The 23958-nt window shown below is 34.1% G+C and overlaps 1 protein-coding gene across 2 annotated transcripts in view; it reads right to left on the bottom strand.

Moving 5' to 3' along the window:
* The window catches only part of Suz12 (SUZ12 polycomb repressive complex 2 subunit), a 49065-nt gene continuing 25107 nt past the window's right edge, over window positions 1–23958 (bottom strand). For both annotated transcript variants that reach the window (XM_076869303.1, XM_076869302.1), the window contains 10 exons: window positions 22785–23016; window positions 21730–21823; window positions 16574–16679; window positions 12109–12286; window positions 9563–9654; window positions 9064–9207; window positions 7093–7250; window positions 5598–5796; window positions 4770–4849; window positions 1–2499 (listed from right to left, as the gene is read on the bottom strand). In XM_076869303.1, the coding sequence (XP_076725418.1) occupies window positions 2154–2499; window positions 4770–4849; window positions 5598–5796; window positions 7093–7250; window positions 9064–9207; window positions 9563–9654; window positions 12109–12286; window positions 16574–16679; window positions 21730–21823; window positions 22785–23016 (1629 nt within the window). In that variant the 3' untranslated portion in view covers window positions 1–2153. The remainder of the gene's footprint in view (window positions 2500–4769; window positions 4850–5597; window positions 5797–7092; window positions 7251–9063; window positions 9208–9562; window positions 9655–12108; window positions 12287–16573; window positions 16680–21729; window positions 21824–22784; window positions 23017–23958) is intronic.

The raw sequence follows: 23958 nt of genomic DNA on the forward strand, positions 1-23958 counted from the left end.
TGATGAAAGCAGGATTTTATGTTAGTTTTTTCCCCCCCTTAATTATTACCTCTGAGTCATCTCTGGGGGTAGAGAACTTTTCTGCTAAGCCAAAATTTTAGTGTATGCATTAACAATGCATAATAACAACAATGACAAAAAAAGCAGAAATACAGCTTTTATATTATTGAACTTTATGTACAAAATCATTTCAAATAAACATTTAATGTAAAAACAAATGTTCTTTTAAACTGAATTTTTTTTACATCTACTGTACCATTCAAATGCTTTATCATCTTACATGATTTCTTCAAAATCTGTTATCAAGGGTACATATAGAAAAGCATTTTTTCTTTTATAAATAGAAACAAAGGGATTTTTTCAGCTTTTATTATAAGATGACATAAAAAGTTTACTCAACAGAAGTAATTTCATTACTATTTGGGGGAGGGAGTCACCAACTTTTTGTGCAAACAATGCTAGCCTTCTTTTAAGCATTAAGAGCATAACTGCTTAAGAAATGACATAAGCAATAATTCTACACCTACATCTCCCCTAAAATAATCTATTTTTTTTTTTTACATATGTGCACAGCTTTAGCAAATTAAAGCCCAAGAGAAATGCTCAAAATCCACTACTCAGAGGCAAAATGAGAGTTTACTGGAACTCATCATTTAGAGAGCTTACAAATCAAGGAATCTGTAATGAAAGCTGCAGTTTCCCTCTTTCCTATTTTTTGAACACAAAAATCAATGACTAAGAACTTAATACTGGATGACAAATCATATCCACACTATTAGTTAAATAGCCTCACAGTTAAACACATCTTAAAGACCAATCAAATCAGTATTTACATTTTATAAATTTCTGAAGACACCATTAGAAAGCTTATATATCCCTTCACTAAACAAAATAGGGAACTGCTCTGATGGTGATGGAATGAAATTAAAAAATTAAAAATACCTGTATTTACAGCAGCATTGATCCTTTATAAATAAAGAGTATGAAAATGCAGTATCTTTAAAGGATAATAAAAAATTGAGGTGATGTTACTCAACCACAGTGCTTGGAGTTGGAATAAAAACCTATTGGTGCTTATTAATGTGCCAGTAGTGAAACTGCTTTCTGTTGGAGAAAATCCAACTGCAAATATGTGCGTAAAACACATAACACAGGGCAAAATTGCTCAAAAACAATTCAAGTCAGCTTATCTGTATTGGATATTCTAATCATGAAATACATTACAAAGACACCCTTGCAATGAAAACAACAAAAACAAAAGTGTAACATTTTCTGCTTCATTTTTTATAGAACACTTCCCCTCCCCGAAAGTGGCATCTTAAAATTCTCAAACTTGGATTCTTTCCTTGGATTATTATTCTAATGAAAAGATTCATACAGCTGAATTTTCCATATGATTACCTAATTGAAAAAGAAAACCAAAGAAAATAAATGTTCAAGTTTGAAAAAAATACATAGGTGAACAATGCACTAAATTTATCCATGTGAAAACAAATGGTCAGTAACCCTTATAAACCGACATGACATTTTACTGTCAACAATATGAAAAATTAACATCTTCCCAAACAGGCATAAGATGAAGAAGTGCTACCTTAAAATTGTAAAAGAAACTTAAGTAAAATATCTTGCATTGTAATTTTTCATTCCAAATTGATGATTTCAAAATCAAGGATCAAGGTTTGATTGCAAGTAGTAATGCAACAATTTCAATTTCACAAAAATCTTCAATTTCTAAAAAAGAGAATCACATTCCAATTTTCCCTCCCCAAGAAAATGTTTCACAATTACAAAATAGAAAAACAGCTAGTCACAAATGCAAAAAGCATTATAATTTAAATATGAAATAATTTCTAGATTAATTCAATGTATTTAATAAGACAATTGTTGCAGTTAAAAGTACTTTCTTTGAAGTATTGCTTTTCATGCTCAAACTAGAAAATGTTTTAATGACATCAATAAAACTGATATACATGTAATGCTGCATAATCAAGTGAAATAGAACCCTGATACAAATATCCTTGTTGAAATCATTTACTTCATCTAACAGTGCCTGTTTGGAACCTATGATTTAAAGACAAAAACAACTCTTCTTAGAGGCTGAATTCCCTAGAATGCAATTTCAGTGTTTGTCCATAACATGGGGTTAGGTCTTTTCAGAGTTTTTGTTTTTTGCTCTGTTTTGAAACCCCTGAGACACCATCTGTTTCCAAAGCTTTCTCTTTTGAGTTAATTTCACTAAATCCATTTGCTGTTCCATTTTGTTCCTCAGTTATTTCTTCACTTGAAGGGGAAGCAGATTCTCCTTTTTCTAATTTTTGCTGCATTTCACGGAGCTTGGTAACAGCTTTATCTATTGACATTATGCTAATAAGATTAAAGTCATGCATGCTGACTAGATGAAGCATGAAGTTTCGACATAAATTCTTCTTAATTATTTTCTGTCCATAATTTTCTACAAACAGCATACAGGCATGATTCATTTGATTGTCAGCAATAAACCTATTTAATAAAAAATAAAAATACATTAATAGTTATATAAAGCATTTCTGTTAAATGCATTAGTGATAACCATTATAGAACAGTCAAGAATATATTTGAATCCAGTAAATGATGTTTATTTTGTTTCTAGCATTAAAAAACAAAACAAAACCCAGATCAAACACAGGGTGTTCTACACTGCACTACAACCCCAGCCCTTTTTATCTTTTAGAGGCACGGTCTTGTATAAGTTTCCCAAGTTGGCCTTGAACTTGCTATCCTCCTGCCTCAGCCTACTGAACAGAAGGGATTATATATGTGTGCCACCAAACCCCGGCCCAAAAAATGATGTCTTAACAAGTAGTAAGACTGCAGTAAAACTGAGATTCAATTGCCTAAATAAACTAATAATTTTATAAATTTTAAATTAAGTCTCTTTAGACTCTTGAAAGACTTCACCTAATCAGAATGTAAACTAAATATAGGTGCCACTAGAAAAGTCAATTCCCTTGTTTTTTTTTTCCTTTTCTTTTCTTTTTCCTCCCTCCCTCCCTCCTTCCTTCCTTCTTTCTTTCTTTCACTGGGGACTGAACCGAGGGCCTTGGACATGCAAGGCAAGCACTCTACCAACTGGGCTATATCCCTAGCCCCAAACCAAGAGGTTTCTTAATAAAGTCACAATGTAACAGCATATTTTCTTTTTTGGTAATTTTTTTTTTTTTTAGTTGTAGATGAACACAATAACTTTATTTTATTTGTTTTTATGTGGTGCTGAGATAGAACCCAGTGCCTTATACGTACTAGGCAGGCGCTCTACCTCTAAGGAACAACCCCAGCCCAAACAGCATATTTTCTTTTGCCAGCACCACTGCCTATTTTCACACTGTCTTTGAGCTACCAATAGTCTTTAAGTCTCTATACATATTAGCAATTCCTGTTTATTTCTTTCCTTGATCTTCACAGATTTATTATAGAAGCAGGGATTCTCTACTCTTTTCACTTCCTAATAAACCTTTAAAAAAATTAAAGTTGTCACAGAAGTGATGAGAAGTGTACTGGTGGAAGCAAAGTGCACGTACAATTAATATCTGAGTGAAATAAATGAAAACAAAGATACAGCTGCTCAATTACCCACTAAAACTAAGAATCCAACATGGCATCCATATCTCTGGATTGGGGGAGAGGAAATCAATGTATTTTGCCTAAATACCTGTCAATTTATAATGAATCCTAATAGTTGCTACAGTAATAGATTTGGATAAAGAAATTGAAAGGGAACTAAAAGTAACTTGACTAAAATTTATTTATGTATTTTTTGTGATGCTAGGGATTGAACACGGAGCCCTGAGCATCCTAGCCAGATGCTTTACCACTGAACTTCCCTAGCCTAAAATTATATTTCGTTACTGGCATATTAGGACAAAAGGAAACACATTTAACCCAACCATCCACCATCCGTATATACATACTCTATTCATAATTGATTTTTAAAAAGAATTGTTTTAGTTGTAGTGTCTTATTTTATGTGGTGCTGAGACTCAAACCCAGTGCCTCACACATGCCAGGCAAGCACTCTGTCACTAAGCCACAGCCACAGCCCTCATAACTGATTTTTAAAGACTAGAATAAGAATCAAGCAAACTTCATGTATAAAAAGGCCAGACAGCAAGCACTTTAGGCTTTGACGTGATCGGTCTCCTTTTTTCTTTTCTGCATCCACTAAAAATGTAAAAACTATTGGTAGCTCAAAGGCAGTTCAAAAACAGGTACCCAGACTTCTGGACTAGAACTTATGCACTAACTTGTGTTCAATCCCCAAGGGTAAAGTGGCACACTAAGTGGAAAACCTTGGATGTTTGTGCTGTAGAACAAAGAAATATTGATTATCTGATAAAGAAAATAGAACAGAAAAATAATTGACAATAGCAGTTCACACAGAGAAAACAAATTTTTTTTTGGCAGGGAGGTAGAATAGGAACCTATTTTATTTTATTGTTTTTTTAGTATCAGGGATTGGGCTCAGGGTCCCTCTACCACATATGGAAATGAAGAATCCCCAAGTCTCTTCAAAAACCTGCTATTAGAGCTAGAAGCCAATGTTTTTTCTCTTATGAATTCTGTGAATATCCCCATTTTTCTTTAAATAAATATTTTGAGATTAGGGCAAAAATTTGGGTCACTATATAAATTAGTGAAATTTTAAATAAGATTGGAACACGTAGATTTATAGAATGTGAACAGCAAAAGGAATATAAAGAACAATGGAATATATTAAATTAGAAATACTCTACCCATGCTTCATGACATGGAGATTCCATAGTTTCATCACTTCTTTCTCTCCTTCATTAACATCAGAAAATTCTTCAATTTGCTAAAACAGTAACAAAAAAAAAAAAAAAAGAAAAAATATATATTAAATGCAGAACATAATTAGTACTTTTAAAAAAGTTTTGAGAATGTCAAAAATAGTTTTGGAATTGAAAACAGAAAAGTGACAACATTTCTGGAAACCAAGTTATAATTCTGAAAGGCAAATCCTAAATTACGAGTTATCTATACATATAGAAATTAAAATACCAATACAAATTCACATGAAGAAAATCTTTTTTAAATTTAACTTGGTAAAACTTAAATGACACTATTAAAAAAATGGACTTTCCTGGTTTCCTTAACTTAAAAAAGTTTCCTCAGGGCTGGAGTAGTGGCTCAGTGGTAGAGTGCTTGCCCCAGCATGCATGAGGCACTGGGTTCAATCCTTAGCACCACATAAAAACAAAACTAATGTATCCACCTAAAACTAAAGATACATAAATAAATAAATATTTTTTAAAAAGTTTCCTCATTGAAAGTCAAAAAGTCTAGATCGTTTACATAATGTTTTCAAACAAATTCCCTTTTTTTTGTACTAGGTATTGAACTGAGGGGCACTTAACCACTGAGCCACATCCTCAGCTCTCTTTTAATTTTTTGAGACAGGGCCTAAGGCCTTGCTAAATTGTTGAGACTGGGTTTGAACTTCGGATCCTCCTGTCTCAGCCTCCTGTCAAACAAAATACATTTAATCATAAAATTCTAAGATCATAGCTAATAATGATGGTAATGAAGATGATAATAATTACTGTAATGGTTTTTTCTCTTAGCCATTCGGGATCTTTTTCATCTTCACTGTCTACTTCCATTTCTTGTGGACGGAGAGGTAAGCATGTATCACTATGAAAATACAGACGATTGTGGCCACTACTGTATGTTCGTTGCTGTTCCACTTCTCCATCTTCAGATTCAAGAAATTCAGACATGCTTGCTTTTGTTCGTTTTGGCCTAAGCAAAAAGAAAGAAATACTGACAGACTATACATTTACACGTACATCATCCAACTGAGTATGATTTGAGGTCTGCAATAATTTACAATATTATCATTTTATAAACCAACCACACCATAAAAGTAGTTGAGAGGATGGGGTTGTAGTTCAGTGGCAGAGATCTTGCCTACTATGTGTGAGGCACTCACCATGGCATGTAAATAAATAAAAGTCCACTGACAACTAAAAAAAAAATTAAGGAGAAAACTTATTAAAAAAAAAAAAGGTAGTTGAGGCAGTCCTTCCCCTAAATTATTTTCCTTCTATACATGATGTGAAGTGGACCTATTATTTATCAATCTAAGCATCAGGGTTTTAATGATAAAACTGTGGGAAAACATTACATAGAGAAAGTGAAAGGTAGTTAAGAGGGAGAAAAAGGAACTATGTGCTACACAGGGCACAATAGAAATATACATATAAAATTTTACTTGTCAAAATTGTATATTTTGCTGGGTGCGGTGATGCCTATAATCCCACCAGCTCGGGAGGCTGAGGCAGGTAGATCAGAATTCAAAGCCAGACTCAGCAACAGTGAGGCACTAAGCAACTCAGTGAGACCGTGTCTCTAAATAAAATACAAAATGGGACTGGGGATGTAGCTCAGTGGTTGAGTGCCCCTGAGTTCAATCCCCAATACCCCCAAATCCCCACCAAAAAAAAAAAAAAGGGTACTAATGTATGTATAATTACAAAGTAGAAAACCATAACACTGGCTACACACAGAAAACTATCCAAATTTTTTTTTTCCAGTTTCAAGAGATAAAATTTTCATCTCACCAGTCAAATCTGCTACTATAAATACACCACTGTGGAATAAATCCTAATGGAAGGATAACCAATCTTGGATAGTATCTAACCAGAGACCATCATATGCAATATTAAATGACAGGGATAGAAGTGTTTATATTTCATACAACTCAATTATAGTACATCCCTTTCTTGTTAGTTCCTATCTAGAAACTTTCACTGGGAAAATTTTTTAATTCTACTAACCAGGATAGCAACCAGTAAAGAAATAGAGATACAACAGTTAAAATTTAGGGGGAAAGTTGGAGGACAAAATGAAAAAAAAAAAAACACCCACAGAAGGAGGATTTTGTGAGAGTTATAAAGCAGTACACCACCTCAGAGACTTACACTTAAAATAATAATTTTTATCTAAACAGTAAGTCTGGCAGGCTCCCCTTTTTCACTCTAACATCCCCGACAAAAGTTAGAGAATAAGCTTTTGTGGTATGAGCATTTTACCTACCTGCAAACAAGAATGTGTGTGATAGGTGTTCTCTTTACTGGTCCATTTCGGCTAAAAGCAAAACCTGGCTGGCGATGAATATCTTGAGGATTTCCTGCATAGGAGCCATCATAACACTCATTGATAGAAACATCTATCCTAGCACCTTTTGGATGATACTGTAACAAAAATAGCAGCATGTTTAGGAAAAGAAAATACTTATGCTTCTCTACCTAAGACCAGTGTGATGGTGCACAACTGTACGCCTGTAATCCCTGCAGCTCAAGAGGCTGAGACAAGAGGATGGCAAGTTCAAAACCAGCCTCATCAACTTAGTGAGGTCCTAAGCAACTCAATGAGACCCTGTCTCTAAATATTTAAAAAGGGCTGGAGATATGACTCAGTGGTTAAGTGTCCCTGCATTCAATCACCTGTACCAAAAAAACAAATTAAAATAATAAGCACATAAATAAATACCTATCTCTCCAGTTAATTAAAAAGTATTTGTAGGTTATCTCTTTTGTAGTGCTGGAGAGTGAAATCAGGGTCTTCTGCACGCTAAAAAAGCACTATAATGAGTAGCATCTCCATATTGTTATGGGTTCTTACTATTTTTAAAACTAAAATTATCCAGGCACACCAGCCAGAGAACAGGACATCACAAGACCTAGAGTCAAAAACATGTGATGCCAGGTGCAGTGGTACATACCTGCAATCCCAACAATTCTGAACATTGAGGCAAGGGGATCTCAAGGCCAGACTGGGCAAACTAACAAGACCTTGCCTCAAAATAAAAATATTTAAAAGGTCTGGGGTTTACCTAACGTGGTGGCACACACTTGCAATCCCAGCAGCTTGGGAGGCTGAGACAGTAGGATCTCGAGTTCAAAGCCAGCCTCAGTAACAGCAAGGCTGGGGATGTGGCTCAGTGGTTGAGTGCCCCTGAGTCCAATCCCTGGTACTCCCCACCCCCACCCAAAAAAAGTCTGTGTCACAGTGCCCCTACTTTCAAACCCAACGGGGTTTTGGTTTATTTGTTTTGTGGTACCAAGGATTGAACTCAGGGATACTCAACCAAAAAGTCACAGGGCCAGCCCTATTTTAGATTTTATTTAGAAACAGAGTCTCACTGAGTTGCTTAGTGCCTTGCTTTTGCTGAGGTTGGTTTTAAACTCTTGATCCTTTCACCTCAGCCTCCCAAACCGCTGGGATTACAGGCGTGCGCCACCACATCTGGCTCCATCATCTCGGGAGTCTTTTATAGGGGAATGAAATATGTGTGTTAAAATTTTCAGTTGTGGGCTGAGGTTGTGGCTCAGCGGTAGAGTGCTTGCCTAGCATTTGCGAGGCCCTGGGTTCAATCCTCAGCACCACATGAATAAATAAAATAAAATACATTGTGTCCAACTACAACTAAAAAAATGAATATTTTTTAAAAATTTCTTTTATTGGCTTGAAGACTTTATATAAATTCTTTCTTCTGGAGACTGGGGTTGTGGCTCAGCGGTAGAGGATTGCCTAGCACGTGAGAGGCCCTGGGTTCAATCCTCAGTACAACATAAAAATAAATAAATAAAGGTATCATCTCTAACTAAAAAGTAATTATAACAAAAACAGGGGGCTGGGGATGTGGCTCAAGCGGTAGTGCGCTCGCCTGGCATGCATGCGGCCAGGGTTCAATCTTCAGCACCACATACAAACAAAGATGTTGTGTCCGCCGAAAACTAAGAAATAAAAAAATAAAAAAAATTTTAAAAAAACCCAGAATCTGGGCTTATTTAAAAAAAAAAAAAAAAAAAAAAATTCTTTCTTCTCTCATCAAGAATAAGGAAATTACCCCAAGTTTCTATAAACTTTGAATCATTAATTGTAACTCATGCATAAAGCAATCTATCAAATGCAGATATTTTGTTATTTTTACACAAATATAATTTTTAAGAGTTAGGTTCTTATATTTAATATATATTGAGAAAAAATAAAAAAATTACTTACAACATAATTAAAAATAAATCTGCTATGGCAGAGTTTAAGATGCTTGAGTAAACTATAAAGTTTGCGGCAGTTCAGAGTGCACCAAGGACAATGCAGATCATCTCTTGCTTCAGTTTGTTGTCTTGTATTGTTGTTATAAAGAAACTAAAGAAATAAAAAACAAAAAATCCAGTTAAGTCCACAACTTTTATCAAGATGCTTTGTTTCAATTTCTAAAAATAGTTAAGACAATTTTTAAAAGGAGTGTCAAATTAATAGATATTTTTATTTAAATATTCCCAAAGATTTTAGATGTAATATATAAAACAAATGCATTTCATGAGGAGCTGAGATTCTAGCTCAGTGGTAGCGTGCTTGCCTAGCACATGTGAGGCACTGGGTTCGATCCTCAGCACCACATAAAAAAATAAAATAAATGTATTGTGTCCACCTAAACTAAAAATATGTATATTAAAAAATGCATTTCATGATTACTTAACAGAAGGTCAGCTATGTTTACCTGATAAAATATTCTTAATTTTTGTCTGTTTTCATTTGAAGTATCCTTTTCTTTTCTTGTTTGTAGATCTGTAGTCAATGTTTCTTTAACAGCTGAAAATATACTTTTGTTTAATGAAAATATTTGCTTCTAAAGGTAAAATAATACCTGGCTAAAATAATTAAACAATTAAAGATTTCACAGAATTCTATTTATGTGACACAATTTCTATTCTTATCCTTAGCTAATGATCAGAGTAACAATCTGGTTAATCAGTAATCAGATGTTAAGATCTTTATTGGCAGGACTCAATTTTTCCTTTGAAAACTACCTCCTATGTCCTAAACCATCATAAAAGGGGCTGGGGTTGTGGCTCAGTGGTGGAGCACTTGCCTAGCACGTGGGAGGCACTGGGTTCAATTCTAAGCACCACATAAAATAAAGGTTAAAAATAAATAAACAAAACCAGGTAATTATATGTGGTAACTATACTGTTTTGAACAATTTGAAGTTGAGGAAAGAGAGTATTTGTGTGTGTGTGTATTATTTGTTCTTATTCATAAAAATAAGATATCCACTAAATTCTCATTTATCAGAAAGTTCAGTAAAAAGTAATTATATTAAAATCATTCCAGAACTAAAAGATAATCACCATTAACAATTTTGATATATTTCATTCATACCTAATGGGAAAAAAGCCTTTTTCCTGATTCATCTGAGCATCCCACATATACAATTTTGTATAAACTCTTCCCTTCCCTCAGTTCCTTTGTAACTTTTTTACCTATTTTCAATGGCTTCAGAGTATTGCTGAGAAGTGCCTAGACCACAATTTACGAGGGAAATCTTCCTGTCATGGGTCATTTCTTAGATCTCTTTAATTTATTACAGTGACCTACGCATAATCAATGTACATAATTGATCAATGTCAAAGAAAACATCTTAAGCCGTCTGTAGTCTTTAAATAGATAAAAATACATGGATGCGCTCAGGTGAAGGGCAGTGCTCCTAATAGATATGACAGAACATTGTAGCTTGTGAATTAATAAACAGAGTCAACTCCATTTGTAAAATGTTTTTCCTTTTAAAAATATACTACGGGGGCTGGGGATGTGGCTCAAGTGGTAGCGCGCTCGCCTGGAATGTGTGTGGCCCGGGTTCGATTCTCAGCACCTCGTACCAACAAAGATGTTGTGTCCGCCGATAACTAAAAAATAAATATTAAAAAACTTTCTCTCTCTCTCTCCTCTCTCACTCTCTCTTTAAAAAAAAAAAAAAAAAAAAAAAAAAAAAAATATATATATATATATATATATATATATATATATACACACACACACACACTACAGGGGTGGGGCTGTAGCTCAATGGTAGAGCGCTTGCTTGCATGTATGAGGCACTGGGTTCGATCCTCAGCACCACATACAAATAAACATATAAAATAAAAGCATTCTGTCTGTCTACAACTACAAAAAAAAAAAAAAAAAAAAAAAAGTACTATAGACCTGGGATTATGGATCATTGGCAGAGCACTAGCCTTGCACATGAGGCACTGGGCTTAATCCTCAGTACCACATAAAAATAAATAAATAAAATAAAGGTATGTGCCATCTATAACTAAAAAATGTTTTTTAAAAAATGTACTACAGGGCTGGGGATGTGGCTCAAGCGGTGGCGCGCTCGCCTGGCATGCGTGCGGCCCGGGTTCGATCCTCAGCACCACATACAAAGATGTTGTATACGCCGAGACTAAAAAATAAATATTAAAAATTAAAAAAAAAAAAATGTACTACAAAATTTAATTTGGTATAATCCAGGTTTTGATGAACTTCTTCCAGCAACCCTGGAATTATAAAAACCAGTCTGAATATTTAAATTCAGTTCTATAACACTGTAAAACTTATTAAAGATATAGTTCCACTTCTTAAAAATTATTGCAGTACTGGGGATTAAACCCAGGTCTCATTCATGCTAGGCAAGAAGTCTACCACTGAGCTACATCTCCAACACTTTTTACTTCCTTTTGAGACAGTCTAAGTTGCCTAGGCTGGCCTCCAATTTGTGATCCTCCTGCTTAGTCTTCTAAGTAGGTGGAATTACAGGCATGTGACTCAGCATCTGGCAGTTCCAAAGTCCTTTCCAAGCTGCCACTGAAATATCTAAAATCCAATCTGAAAACCAAATTTTTTTTTTCCTCCTCAGTTTATGGCATATTCATATATTGGAAAAACTGCTAAACTGATATGAAGGTATCTACAGACACCATGGAAGTGTTAAATAATATGTGGCACATATATTACATACCATATTATGCTTCCAAACATTTAAAAGAAAAATTCAAATTCTCAGACACATCTAGCACAAAAGTTCTAAATAAAGTTATATTTATCAGTACTTCATAAAACTTTACATTTAACAGAAAAATCCTAATGTACAATAGTTAATAGTCAATCTAGCAAGCCAAATAATATTTCCTAAAGAATAATTACATGAAGCAAAATACAAATAAATCCAAAGGCTAAGTCCTAACTCTGAAACCATTATTTTAATAGCAATGTTTTGTTTACCAATAGTTTGTGTAGGTTTAACTGAACCAGGTTTGTTTTCTTGATGGAGACTCTCTGAATTTCTAGTGGCAAGTGGCTTGGCTATAGGAGCTGTAGACTTATCATTGGTTTCTCCTGTCCAACGAAGAGTGAACTGCAGTGTAGGTCCCTGAGAAAATGTTTCAAATGGAGGCAGCCTCTAAAAGATACAAAAACATGAAAAGTAAGATTCACTAAATGAACTGAAGTAAATTATAGGAATAAAAATAATTCAATATGATGACTCAATGTGGATTTGATTTAAATCAATAAATTTTCCTCAAAAATCCAAAAATCAAAAGATAAGGTTAGATAAAATATGGAGGAGTAGACATTGTAGAACTGAAGAACTCAGGCTATTTGATGCAGCAGCCACTTATCAGCTGACTTTTTATGTAGAAATATTGATACAGTATGGCCAGCTTTTAAGTCAGAAACATGAAATGGGAATGTAGGTCAGTGGTAAAGTGCTGGCATAGCATGCACAAAGGCCCGTCTATTTAGCACCACCAAAAAAAAAAGAAAAAAGAAAAAGTTGTAAACGGGTTTTTTATGGAAATCTTTCCATTTCTTATTTGGATGACCAAATGTCTTTAAAACAAAGCAAAATAAATCTGATTCCCACAGACTGCCAGTTTGCTCTCTTTGCTCTGAAGTGACAATTTCCTTAGGCACCTTGCAAACTGAGTAGCTTTCTTATTTCTCTTGACTTCTCTAAATCTCACTGCCACTGAGTCCAAATAAACTGCTCAAAAAATGCTTTCATGCTATTCTCTTTGACAGAAACCTTCAATGGGTTCTAATTCATTTTAAAGTCCTTCTACATCTTTCCTACCAGTAATCCTATTAAAAACTATAATTTTGGGCCAGAGCTATAGCTCAGCTGCAAAGGCACTAGGTTCAATTCCCAGTATAATCAACACAACAAAAATTAGAATTTTAAACTAAAACAAGGTAAAGATGTGATTGTATCAACTGGTTTAGACAGTTAAGTCTATATCTGGGAATGTGTCTTATAGAAACACTACCAATACAAAAAAGATATAAGCATGATTATTAAAACATTTCGGAGATGTAAAAATAAAATTTAAAATCATCTGTTTATCCATATTAAACCAAATTATCCATGATTTAGTAAATTATGTCATTTATTTAATAGCAAGTTTTAAAAAAGAAGTATACCTATATGCTCTGACTTAAAAGTATATACACATTACACTGCTGCAAACAATTTCTTAAGAAAATTCAACTTGTACTTAGAATTCTTATTTTCTAATGAATAAAAAGTAAACTTGGGCTGGGGTTGTGGCTCAGAGATAGAGTACTTGCCTCACATGCATGAGGTATTGGGTTCAATCCTCAGCAACACATAAAAATAAAATAAAGATATTATGTCCAGGGGCTGGGGATGTGGCTCAAGCGGTAGCGCACTCGCTTGGCATGCATGCGGCCCGGGTTCGATCCTCAGCACCACATACAGACAAAGATGTTGTGTCCACCAAATACTAAAAAATAAATATTAAAATTCTCTCTCTCTCTCTCTGTGTCTCTCTGTCTCTCTCTCTCTCTCTCTCTCTCACTCTTTAAAAAAAAAAAAAAAGATATTATGTCCACATACAACTAAAAAAATAAATGTTTAAAATAAAAAAAGGACAGTTTAAGAATTTTAAAACTAAAAAATTATAAAGATAATAAATAACAGAAAATACAAACACTGTAGATAAGTACAAAGAAACTAAAACTAGCTGAAATCTCATCTGTTAACCTTCAATGAACCACTATTTCATTAATTTTAGAAAAAGAAACTCATACTTACTATTTAGTAAAAATGAAATATCGTGAAATTCTTCTCTATCATACTTTTAATGGCTTTTTAGATTTTTTTCATATTTATTTTTTAGTTTTACGTGGTCACAATATCTTTATTTTACATTTATGTGGTGCTGAGGATCAAACTCAGTGCCTCAAGCATGCTAGGTAAGCACTCTATCACTGAGTCACAACTCCAGCCCTTAGATTTTATTTACAATTTTTCATTTTAATGGCTGAGAAGATCTGCTTACTTACATTTTTCTGTTGATCAACTTTTTTTAAGTACTTCTATTTATTTTTATGTGGTGCTGATGAGGATCAAACCTAGTGCCTCACTCATGGCTAAGTAAGCACTCTGCCACCAAGCTATAGCCTCAACCCATAGTTAATCAAGTATTACTGTGTGACAAACTGGCAGAATTAGAATTGGTAATGATTATATAATTTTTAGTTTTATGCACATTGCAGATCTGCCCTCTATTAAAGTTAAGACCACCATATCCTTAAATAAAAGTATTATCACAATATGTGTCCTCATATACCTAATAACAGTAGAAACCATTTCTCTGTAAAATTTTTGTCAAATTCATAGTCAAAAATAATATCTTAGGCTGGGGACATAGCTCAGCTGGTAGAGTGCTTGTCTCGCATGCACAAGGCCCTGGGATCAATCCCCAATGCCACACACACAAAAAAAGTAATACCTCTGTCTGTTTGTGTCTCTTTGAATACTAAGACCAAGTATCTTGTTTTGTAGTTGTCAATGGACCTTTATTTTTATTTATTTATATGCAGTGCTGAGAACCAAACCCAGTGCCACAGACATGCTAGGAAAGCACGCTACCATTGTGCAACGACCTGAGCCCAAGACTGAGTATATTTCTAGAACTTTGGTGGCCATCTGTATTTGTTCTATTAATTATCTTCGCCAATTTTTATGTTCACAATATTAACATTTTGTTTTAATGTATTTTCATCCAATCCATTGTGTGGAGCAGGGACAAGGGAACTGCTGGGGATCAAACCCAGGACCTCAAGCATGGTAAGCAAGCACTCTGCACTAAGCAGACCCAGTTGTTTTCAACTTGAGACTTTTGCAATAAAAAAAAAAAAATTACTGGGCTGGGGTTGTGGATCAGAGGTAGAGCACTTGCCTATCACAGGGGAGGCCCTGGGTTTGATCCCCAACACCACATAAAAATAAATAAGTAAAAGACATTAAAAAAATTATTAATTTTGGGCTGGGGTTGTGACTCAGTGGTAGAGCGCTCACCTCACATTTGTGAGACCCTGAGTTCGATCCTCAGCACCACATAAAAATAAAACAAAATGAAGACATGTGTCATGTATAACTTAAAAAAAAAAATTTTTTTTAAATTAGTAATTTTAGTGAGCTATTTTTTATTTTACACTTTCTATCTTTATATCATCCCTACTAAGGTCTTCCTCACCACAAGAATTACATTAATATTTGCTAACATATTTCTGAAGTTACAATGTTGTTAATAGTTTCTTAAAAAAAAATTAAGACTGTAAGAACTATGGCTTGAACCAAGGAGCACTTAACCACTGAGCTACATTCCAATCCCTTTTTATTTATTTTGAGACTGGTCTCAATGAGCTGCTTAGGGCCTGGCTAAATTACTGAGGCTGGCTTTAAACTTGCAATCCTCCTGCCTCTGATTTCTGAGTCACTGGGATTACAGGGGTGCACCACCACACCCAGGCAGGACTGTTAATTTTTACATTTAATATTTATAATCCTTTGGGAATTCAAGTTTATTTTCAGATGGGTAGAAACCACAATTAATGAATAATTTCTCTTTCTCATTCACACCTATATTACCACCTTTATCATAAACTAAATTTCAAGTATACATGAAAATCCTTCAGCACTATAATTCAGTGATGATTATCTACTCTTATGATTATACCAAACAGTTTAAGTTTTTATAACTTTATGGCTTGTTCCACTAACTGATAAGTAAATTTTTCAAAAGTTTCGTTAGTATTACACACTATGAGATTAATTTGAGACTATCTTTTGGGCTTTAAAAAAAAAATTGAGATTTTGCTTTTGTTGGTATACTGATACATTGAGAAATAAATGACACTATTACATTTTATTGAGTCTATTCAAGAAATATGTATGCCTATTTATTTTTTTATAACTCTTCAAAGTTATTTTGAAGTATGCTTCATCTAAGTTATGCAATTTCTTAATAAATTTATTATCAGACATCACATTACTTGTTACTATGAATGGGATTGAAATTATCAGTTAACATTTATTGAGCACTTATTGTATGCCAGGCACAATATTAAACATTTTATTAATTACCTTACTTAATACATTAATTCTGTCCCTCAATTTACAGATTAAGAAAACTGAGTCACAAGTTAAGTAATTTGCCAAATGCCACACAGTTAGGAAAAGAAATTTTAATGAGGCAATCAGGCTCCAAGAACAATGTCTTTCATTAAATATTTGACTAGATCATTTTTACTTGTGTTCTTCAAAGTACTAAAACAAAGTAGTCTACTTCCAACATGAATTTGCATTTGGAGAAGAAAACATCAATCAAAAATGGGAGTTCATAACTATAACGTGCTCAGCCTTCTAAGCAGTCCATACCTTCCCATCAAGAATAGTCTCCCATGTTGCTCTTTTCTTGCTTATTGGACATTCTTCCATTTCCTGCATGGCTACTTCATATTCCCCATCTAAAAGCTGTAAGCGCCTGTTAGACAAACACATACACTTTAAAGTAACTTGTGTATTACTAGAAGTACACAAATTCTACAACTTTACACTAAAAAGCATTTATTAAATTTATAAACTAGCTTATGTACCCAACAGGATTTTAAAACATATCTACACTCCAGTGCTAACAACAGCAATTTTAATGATGTACACTATCAGATAAATAACTAGAGAATTCTTCTATTACTGCAGTTTACAGATGTAACTCTACACACTGAAAATATAATATGGCTAAGCTCTCTAGACCTTGTAAGTTGTAAACATTAAGTATAAAGCAAGTGTGTGGGCTTTATACTTTTAAAAAAGGATAACAACAATCTTATAATACTTGCCTTAGGAAAACCACTAATAATTAGGTTTGTTATTTTTAATTACTATATATGTTTGTACTAAAATTCTTTACTTTTATACTTGCCCAGTAAACTGATTAATGATTATAATAACAAATCTGACAATTATAGGAACCTGAGGGCACCTGGCACATATAGATGCTCAATAAATATTTCACTGAAGAAGAAATAAATGAAACAGTGGTTGAATTAAAGAATCAAATTAATTATACTAATCAATTAAATTATACTCATGCAGTATAGTTTCTATATGTGTGTGTGTGTGTGTGTATATATTCCCATACTTCTAAATACTGGTAACCCTTACTACTCTAAACACCATTTTCCTACCGTGTTCAATAATTAATCGTACATAGCAAGAATCTGGCTTCTCTTCGTCAGCCTTAAAACAAATACTATTAGTTGATAACAACTAAAATTTATTGAGTGCTTACTATGTGCCAGGCACTAAAGACTTTATATAGTTTATTTAAACTCCCCAACAACTTTATGACCTAGGTTCTGCTACTCCATTTCCACTGAGGCACAGAGACATTAAGTAACTTGCTTTAAGAACACACAGTAAGTAGCCAGATCTAGTCTGTGAATCTAGGTAGCCTGTCTCTCAAGTCTGATTCTTAACATCAAATAATTTTGAGACTAAGAATTTTTGCCTGTTCTCTATGATGTACTACTTAATTTATTCTACTTCCATAGTACATCAGCAAAGCTATTTTCTATTTTAAAATACTAATTTTATTTACTCATTTAAGTAGACAATACAGTCATATAGTTCTATATTTAAAAGGTGTTTCCATTATGCTTTTACATGACTACATAATATTTCATTTTATGGTTGTACATTTGATAGCTACAATCCAATGCACTCTCCTACCTGTAATGTATGAGGAGGCCTTTTCCCCCACAGCCTCATGAACAGTGCTTTATCAAGTTTTTTGATCTCTGTCAATCTGATAAGTGAAAAAATGACATCTCAGTGTACTTTTAATTCAGATGTCTTATCTTTTTAATTGTTTAAGAATCACATATATTCTTTTTTAAATAAACTTTGTATTGTATCCTTTGTTCATTCTTCTGTTGGGCTGTGGTCTTTTTAAATTGCATAATTGTTTTGTATTAGAGGATTATGATATATGAGTTGAAAGTAATCCCCCCCAATTTTTATGAATTTATTTTTAATTATTATTTTTGCAGTGCTGAGGATTGAACACAGTGGTGTCCACCACTGAGTTATATCCCTAGCCCTTTTTATACTGAGACAGAGTCTCACTAAATTGCACAGACTGGCCTCAAATTTGTAATCTGCCTGACTTAGTCTCCCCAATGGTTAGGACTACATATGTGTGCCAGGTTGGCTGTCATTACTTTAACTTTAGTTATGGCTTTTTTTTTTTATGTTTATTTTGCCCAATATTTCATACTTTATGTCTCTTGAATTTTGGTTATACTTTAATCTCTCTCTGAGATTGCAAAAACAATTTCACACATCTAATCCCCAGATCTTGGCCTATACTGTTCCTTTACTGAAAAGAATCAGGACTGGAAGAAATGGTAATCCAGAGCAGAGGCAGGAAAAGGCAAGCTTCAATTACTACTTGAGAAAATAAGGAAAAACTAAAAGTCAAGTCCAAAGGACACAAGAGCCTACCTGGAGAGGTTAATTAAATTTGAGATAATATGGCCATTAAAAGGATTAGCAACATGAACAAACTAAAACTACTTGAATAAAAATGGAATTTGCAGCAGAGTGCAGTGGTACATGCCTATAATCCTACCAATCTGGGAGGTTAAGGCAGGAGGATCACAGATTCAAGACCACCTTCAGCAATTCAGCAAGACTTTATCAAAATAAAAATAAAAAAGGTTAGGGATGTAGCTCAGTGATAGAGCACCCCTAGGTTCAATCCCGTGTGTGTGTGCGTGCGTGTATGTGTATACACATTTTTTAATCCATGCTGGTAAAAGATAAGAATCATCTGGGCGTGATGGCACACGCCTGTAATCACAGCAGCTCAGGAAGTTGAGACAGGAAGATCTCGAGTTCAAAGCCAGCCTCAAGCAGTGATGAGGCCCTCTGCAACTCCGTGAGATCCTGTCTCTAAAATACAAAATAGGGCTGGGGAGGCTCAGTAATTGAATGTCCCTGTTTAATCCCCAGCACCAAAAAAAAAAAAAAAAGAATCATCATCGATGGATGATTAAACTATTTGGTAAAAGGGTACTGGAGGTAAAAGGATATTCACCCAGGTTCATGTATTAATACAGATTACATGTTAATTAGTGAAAAGCAAAAAACAACTGTTAAAATAGAGAAAAATGGCAACCACCATCTTAACCAACTGACCAAACCTAATATTACCTTGTGTTTGTGATGGAATACAGAAAGAACACATCGCCAAGTAATTAGTATCTCTGCTAAAAATGTCTAATTTGAATCTAATCATGAGGAAATAATCACCAAAGTCCAAACTGAGATATATGCTACAAAAATATATGCCTATAATTAAAAAAGAAGTCCCAACAATATTCTGTGGCACAGGCCCTATGGTTCCACCTACTTGCCAGGGCAAGGTAGGAAGATCCCTTGAGCCCAGGAGTTTGAGGCCATCCCGGGCAACACTGTGAGGTCCAATCTCAAAAACAAACAAATATAATAGTCTGGAGAACTATTCCAAATTGAAGGAAATTGGACAGTATGACAACTACCTACAGAATGGGGGAGGGAAACACAAACTATAAAGGATATTACTGAGGTCAAATGGGGAGCTAGTACTATATGTTATATATTAATTTTCCTAAGTAAGACAAGTGAACTATAGTTATGCAGGAAAATGCTTTGGTTCTTAAGAAATAAATGTTGACGTGTAAGTGAAGAATGAGGAATAAAAAGTAATCTTTCAGGGTTGGGAATATAGCTCAGTTGGTAGAGTGCTTGCCTTGCATGCACAAGGCTCTGGGTTTGATCTCCAGAACCACACAAAAAAAGTAACCTTTCACCTGGTTCAGCATAAAAATAAAGCATACTCGCTAGTGAAGCAACTGTGGGAAAATATTAACAGATAAATCTAGGTGAAGGATATATGGTGTTAAATAATCATTCTTTCAACTGTTTTAGAGGCTTGGTAATTTTCAAAATTAAAACTTAGGGAAAAATTCACCCTGTTTCTTCTTGGTATTTTTTCATTAGAAAAAGCATTGCTTGGGTCTGGGGTTATGGCTCTAGGTTCGATCCTCAGCACCACATAAAAACAAATAAATAAGTTTGTGTTCAACTATAACTAAAAAATAAATATTAAAAAAGCATTCCTTTCATACAAGGAATATGTTAAAACATATGTAAATTAGAAAAAAGAAAACATAATGTACCCGCTTACTGCCTAAAACAGAACATTTATCAATATCAGCAAAGCCCAGTAAGCATTATCCTCACTGCTAGAAGACATAATCACTGTCTTCTAGTACGTTTATGTTCCTATTGTTTTCTATATAAATTTGATCCACACTCTAATTTCTGATTTTAAAAATAAACACACTACAAATGATTCCTATTACTAATGTTGACATTATATGATATATTCTAAGACAAATGTTAGCCAAAATCTCTCTCTCTCTCTCTCTAATTTGAGGTGCTGGGGATGGAACCCAGGGCCTCAAACAGGCTGGGAAAATACTCCATTCCTAAGCTACCTCCCCAATCCTTTTTTATATTTTGAAACAGTCACTAAGTTGCAGAGCCTGGCTTTGAACTATGATCCTCCTGCCTCAGCAGCCCTCGTAGCTAGATTAGAAGCGTGCATTAGCTCTATCTCATTATATCTAATCTTCAAGGCTGTCACATTAAGAGCCTTACACCTTTATTTACCTGGTGGCTAACAAATGATTATGTTAAAGCATCAATCTAGTTCATTTTTAAAAATAAGAGGAATGGCCCAGTTACTTTTCTTGGCTCTTTCTTCTATTATTTTACTGAAAGTGAACTGCATTTAACTACCAGCAATCAGTCTAGTACAAAAAAATCATGGCATGTATAGGTTTCATCCACTGACTCTGTGTAAAAAAACTGCTACATTGTTTCCTAGACTTTCTTTTACTGATGCTAAAATGTTTTTTCCCCAAATAGAAACTGCAGAGATGATTATATGCCCTGGTATTTCTTTGCCACCCTATGTGAAATACTCACAGAGCCACATAATGATTATATACAATTTTCTTATCTTCAGTAAACACACACCCTAAGATTTCCACAGCACTCATTTCACTGAAGTCTGCTCAAATATTACCTCCACCTAGAGGCTTTATGGTAATCATTTATTCTCTTTATGTTTTTCTTCATAGCACAGTGACATCAGTTAATGTTTTTGTGTAGTGGTCAATGTCCTACATTACAAGTTAAGCTCATGAAGGAACTTTGTTGCCTTCTCTGCCTTGAACAGTATCTGGCAAAGAACAGACACTCAAATACTTGCCAAACAAAAACACTCAACTGAATCATTAATAGTTCCTTTTCTGTGCTTACTGCATTCTGTGTTATCAAGAGAAATTCAGTATTTTTTTCTCCATTTGTTAAGAAAGAAAGAAACAAACAAAGGTAAGGAAACAATATCACCATTAACTTCTACTTCAGAATGTAAACATTTCTAGAACATTATGGAAGCCTTACTTGTTCATCAACATTACCTGTTTTTATCAAATACTGTCATTTGTGCAACAAATGTCTTTTCCCCATCTTCACGATTTCGTTTCCTTCTGGCTGGAAGTTCTTCATTGACATCTGAATTTAACAAACATTTCTTATAAATCAAATATTCAAACAAAAATGTTAGTTATGATATATAGTCCCTTAACACAAAACATGCTACATTTATCCTAAATGAGGCCACAGACCGCATTTGTTCCAATTTGCAATTTTACCATATGGGTATGCCCTTACTTGTTTATATTCACTGGCACTAACCATATCTTTGCAAATGGTGGTTTCTGTTTGACACGATCTTCTTTGCTAAGCAAACTCCTTAATCATTGTTCCTGTTTAGGAACTTCAAAAAACACTTCAAGACTCACAAAGATTATTTCCTCTATGGTGCTTCTCTATCATAGAACTCATCATTTTACCACATTTATTTCTTGCCCATCTTCATATGCTAGATTGTGAGCCTTTGGAGAATAGGACTGATTTACCCAACCTGCACCCCACCCCACATCTATATGTTAGTCAGATGATTATTTCAAAGATAAATATAGAATTTTTGAAATAGAGGAATGGGTAGAGGGATAAATATGTGATAAATATAATAAAATATTCATATTCAAGCTGGATGTAAGTAGAGGATGCACCTGAGTCCCAACACTTAGGGGCTGAGACAGAAGGATCACTTGAACCCAGGAATTCAACACTGTCCTGAACAACAAAGTAAAGTGAGTCTCTATCTCAAAAAAAATAAATAAATAAATTTAAAAGTTCCTGTTTTAATGTAGGTAGTGAGTAGACAGGTATTTACAATTCTTTCAACCTCAATAGAGGTCTATCAACAACTAAAAAAATATCTGTGTGCTAACAGATCAATTAAAAATATCAGTCTTTCCAACTTTGGAAAGGTAAGGTTTTTAAATAATCAAAACAATACTTCACAAACAACTATGAACATTATAAAGGAATACTGATTCAGCCATTTTTATTGACTATCTTATTCTCCAATGATGAAATCTAGTAAGATTATTAAAATAAAAATTACCAATATTTTCATTGGTTTCTCCATTTATCATTCCATTAAACTCTCTTCTTCCCGGACGAGTCACTCTAAATAGCAATGAGTAAGACTTCACCATATGGCTGTTACTAGGTTCAAATTCATTACTGGAAACTGCAAGGGACGGGAAATTTCCAGGTTTTGTTTGATTGAGGTCGGGATTCAAAGGCACCTGCTTTTTACCTGTGGGAACTTGTCTTATTGGACAACTTACATCCTGCAAAGGTAAAGATTATTAAATTAAATTTATACATGAGCAACAATACAATGAAATTTCTAACCATAGCTACAGGAAACATGGTATAGGCCATGCTTACCAAATGCCATGTTAAAACAATCACTGTTTTGGAAACTGTGAAGCAAAGATAAAAAATGTGGAACTATATTCCAAATATTAAATCAACTAAAGATTTCTGAAATATGATGAAAATAATGATACCGTATATTCAATATCTAGATGATGGTTATACAAAATAGTTTTATATTGGCAATTAAGGACTGGGGGTGTAGCTCAGATGTAGAATGCTTAGCTTGTGTTCTATTCCAGTTAGTGAAAAAGAAATATGGAATTAAAAATTATGCTTAAAATGCTAAATCCATGTAACTGTAACATTTACCTTAAATTTTCAACAATATCTGGTGCAGATGAACATCACCAGAATTGAAAAACAAGATGGCTATAATAACCCCACAGTCAACATTATGAAACAAATTCATATTAAAAAATGTTTAGTAGAAGCAATAGTTACCAAATTCTAAGTAATGTTCTGTTAACATGTAAAGATGTTCTGCTGAGGGCTGGGGCTGGGGCTCAGCAGTAGAACACTTGCCTGACATGTGTGAGGCACTGGGTTCGATTCTTAGCACCACATATAAATAAATAAAATAGAGGTCTATCAACAACTAAAAAAATATTTTTTAAAAAATGTTTTGCTGAAAGAGAAAAACTGAAAGATACAGAGGACGGACCTTTGTGATGAGAGACATATTTTATGGTATTATTCTACATATTATATATTTTTTTTTTAAAAGCAGATGGACACAATGCCTTTATTTTATTTATTTTTACGTGGTGCTGAGGATTGAACCCAGTGCCTCACACATGCTAGGCAAGCGCTCTACCACTGAACCACAACCCCAGCCCACATATTATCTCTCT

Source organism: Callospermophilus lateralis, chromosome 11 (assembly GCF_048772815.1).
Source record: "Callospermophilus lateralis isolate mCalLat2 chromosome 11, mCalLat2.hap1, whole genome shotgun sequence".
NCBI classification, from domain to species: Eukaryota; Metazoa; Chordata; class Mammalia; order Rodentia; family Sciuridae; genus Callospermophilus; species Callospermophilus lateralis.